The 3,123-nt window shown below is 43.4% G+C and overlaps 1 protein-coding gene across 1 annotated transcript in view; it reads left to right on the top strand.

The window, feature by feature from the left end:
- Positions 1–3,123, top strand: part of LOC102379516 (BPI fold-containing family B member 4-like) — a 25,742-nt gene that overhangs the window by 16,371 nt on the left and 6,248 nt on the right. The window contains exons 9-11 of the mRNA XM_025202436.1: positions 17–131; positions 801–842; positions 3,115–3,123. Coding sequence (XP_025058221.1) covers positions 17–131; positions 801–842; positions 3,115–3,123 — 166 coding nt within the window. The remainder of the gene's footprint in view (positions 1–16; positions 132–800; positions 843–3,114) is intronic.

Here is a 3,123-nt window from a genome sequence, read left to right as displayed (position 1 = left end):
GCTCTGTGCCCTTCAGTGTCACTCCACTGCTCAGTGCCAACTTCCAGCTAGCCGTGAGCAAGGACTTCATCAGCAATGGTATAGCTGTTCTGACTGGTGCTGCCAGTGTCAATGTCACAAACCAAGGAGGGGTAAGATGGTGGTAACATCACATGTATGACTATCAAAAAATGACTGTGCTTCTATAGAGGGCAGGCACAGACACCCATGGGCTTGCCTGATCTTAATGCATATGCAGTTCATGCCTAAGGAACAGCATAATGCTTTGCATGGTGTGCTTAAAAGTCATGGTGTGCCATGGGGTAGCATTTGACTGCAAATCATTTTTTCCTGTGATCCTATTGCCATCAAGGGGCTGTATAATAAAAACTTGCCATCTCTGGGGACTGCCCATAAGTTGAAAGAACATATGGAGAACATGTTTGAATTGGGACTAAATTTTTCCTGCCTAGTTGTAACCTGAACCCTGCTTGCTTCTCAAACACATAGCTGTGAGCCCACAATTTATCTTTTAGGGGCCTGCTGGGAAGAGGCAGAGGTGCAGTATGGGCCATCCTGCCCAATGAGGAGAGGCTGCAAATCCTTCAGAGTTCCTTGATGGGATGGCCAAGGGCCTGTGTCATGTAGAACTTGTACTTGCTGCAGACGAGTACAGTGACCCAGTACATCCTTTCCTCCTTTCTGATAATTAAAGAATGGGGCTGAGGAGGGAAAGTTATTTTCATGAACACAATGTTTGTAAACATTCTAGAATGGAAACAGATGCATCCAGCTGACTGACACTGTCTTTCCTTCATTAGAACCAGCTAATGACATTGAACCTGGCAGATCTGATTCCTGAGGTTAGTGAACTTCACTCTTAAGCTTCTCCATGGGAATGGTTAAGCATTGAACCTTGTATGTTCAGACCTATGCTCCCTATGAACAGACCCTAATGAATCATTTCACTGCTGCAGTTTCTTCCTGGCTGGGTACAAAACTTTCAAGGCCAGGCATTCAGAAAGGCACATACTTCTAGCACTGGGACATAACTGTTGTGATTGTACCCACAGGGGGCATCTACACGTGCAGTTAATGTGCCTGAATTTTCTGGTCAGAAAATTCAGGCTCATTAATGTGCTCCCAAATGCATATCTACATGTGCACCCCTGCCAGAAGTAAATTGTGCCTGACAGGAGCAGCTCAATCCAGGGCTGTTCCTGCCCTGCTTTACCCCTCTGCAGCAGCCAGGGGGAGTTCTAGGCTTCTCTGGGTGCCAGCTGCAGCATTGACAGGGGGCAGAGGGGCTGGTCCCAATCTCCACCAGGTGGGGAGAGCTGTGTTGGCTGCAGGGGAATCTGTCTTGCTCCTGTAGCTGGCACAGCTCTCCTGACCATGTAGGGATCAGGATCAGGACAACTGCTCCCGCATCAGGGCTTAGCCAGCCAGCAGTGGGTTTCCTGCTGCCTGAGCTGACCAGGAGCAAATTGTTAGTGGGCATGTCTACATGAGTTGCTATGGCGCAGTAGCAGTGAGCTACTGCATAGTAGCTCATTGCTACCATGCAGTAGAATTGTTGGGCACTAACTGTGTAGCAATGATACTGTGCAGTAGTAATGAGCTTGCTGCTACTGCATAGTAGCATCGCGGAAAAAAACATGCAGTGATGGTACTGTTCAGTAACACCGGTTACTGCACATTTAGCAAGGACTAAATGACTGTGCAGTAACAACTGCGCAGTCCACCACTCCTGTAGACGTGGCCAGTGTCTACACATGCACTATGGTGCATTAACCAATGCACCATTTATTTATTACCTGTATGTGTTGGTATTGGCAAACAGAACATTAGACTAATTTAATGTGCAGTAAGTCCCACACATGTGTAGATGGTGATACTTTACTGGGTATTAGATTAGTCTAATGCACAGTAAAGTGTCTCAAATAGATGTGCCCACAGTCTTTTTTTTTAAATGCATTAATAAAAGAAATGCATAAATGACCTTGGAGTTTTACATGTGCTTTTATATGACAATCTGGCCCTTGCAATTTGAATTCTGCTGGAAGAAGTATCCAAAAACCTAAACATTCTTCAAAACTTCTAGGTCCTTTTGAGTCCAAAATGGGGCTCTCATTCTCATCTAAGTTTTTCTTCAGCTAAGATTAATATGGCCTGGCCTTTCTTCAGCTACAATTAAAATGTCCAAAGCAAACAACTTGGTCAATTTTTTCTGAATGTAGGTCTTTGGATGAAAAAAACAAGAATTTTTTTTGCAAAAAATTGCAAAATATCCATCCTTATTATCCAAGCAGCTGGAGAAGTGGTTGAAAACATTTATTCAAAATTCTGATTTATAGTTTTGTGGAATATTTCCTGTATTTCAAACATTTCTAACAAATAACAATAATAAACTAACCGTGAAGTTCAGAACTTTAGGAAGAAACAGGCCTTAAAAACTGCACCAAGATCAACCTTCTTTAGGCATCTAACAGCTTTTGCTCCTCACTTGATCACAGCTGCCGAAACTCCATGGAGATGAAGGCAGAATTTAGACAATGTTTTGGACAAGTCATTAAGACAGGGTAGATATGTGGCACTTCTAACTTGAAGAAATATTCTTCGATAGTCCAGATTCAACACAATGCCTGCACAACACAACAATGCTCACTGTAAAACTTCATCATTTGTCAGCCAATGTAGCAACAAATGACTGAGAGAGACTCTCATTAAGAACACATGTAACATCCAAGTGGGACTGAACAACTACACACAACTGCCACCTAGCAGCCCTCCCTTCACTCTCTGCTCTTTATATGGAAAAAAATACCTTCCAAAAAGCTGCTATAGCTTGGGTAACAAGATCTGGGTTATCAGATGTTAATGGGACTAGATTTTCAGAGAACCACAGTACCCCATGTGCTGAGTTCTCTTGAAAATCTGGTTCTAAGAAGGCAGAGAGCATTCCAAAACTGAAAGCCATTGGTGGAAGAGCAAGCTCTGATATGGTCTTGAGATGGTCCTTAGGGATGGCCAGCAGCAATACCCATCTCAGTTACTGCAGTATGAAATCTATAATACCTGTTAGTATATCTTGTATTTGTGCCTCTCCAACTGTATTTGTGCCTCTCCTTCCAGCTTTCTGAG

The sequence above is a fragment of the Alligator sinensis genome, unplaced genomic scaffold, assembly GCF_000455745.1.
Source record: "Alligator sinensis unplaced genomic scaffold, ASM45574v1 scaffold368_1, whole genome shotgun sequence".
Lineage (NCBI taxonomy): Eukaryota > Metazoa > Chordata > Crocodylia > Alligatoridae > Alligator > Alligator sinensis.
The sequence above is the reverse complement of the archived record's forward strand: the minus strand, read 5'-3'. Positions and strand labels throughout refer to the sequence as shown.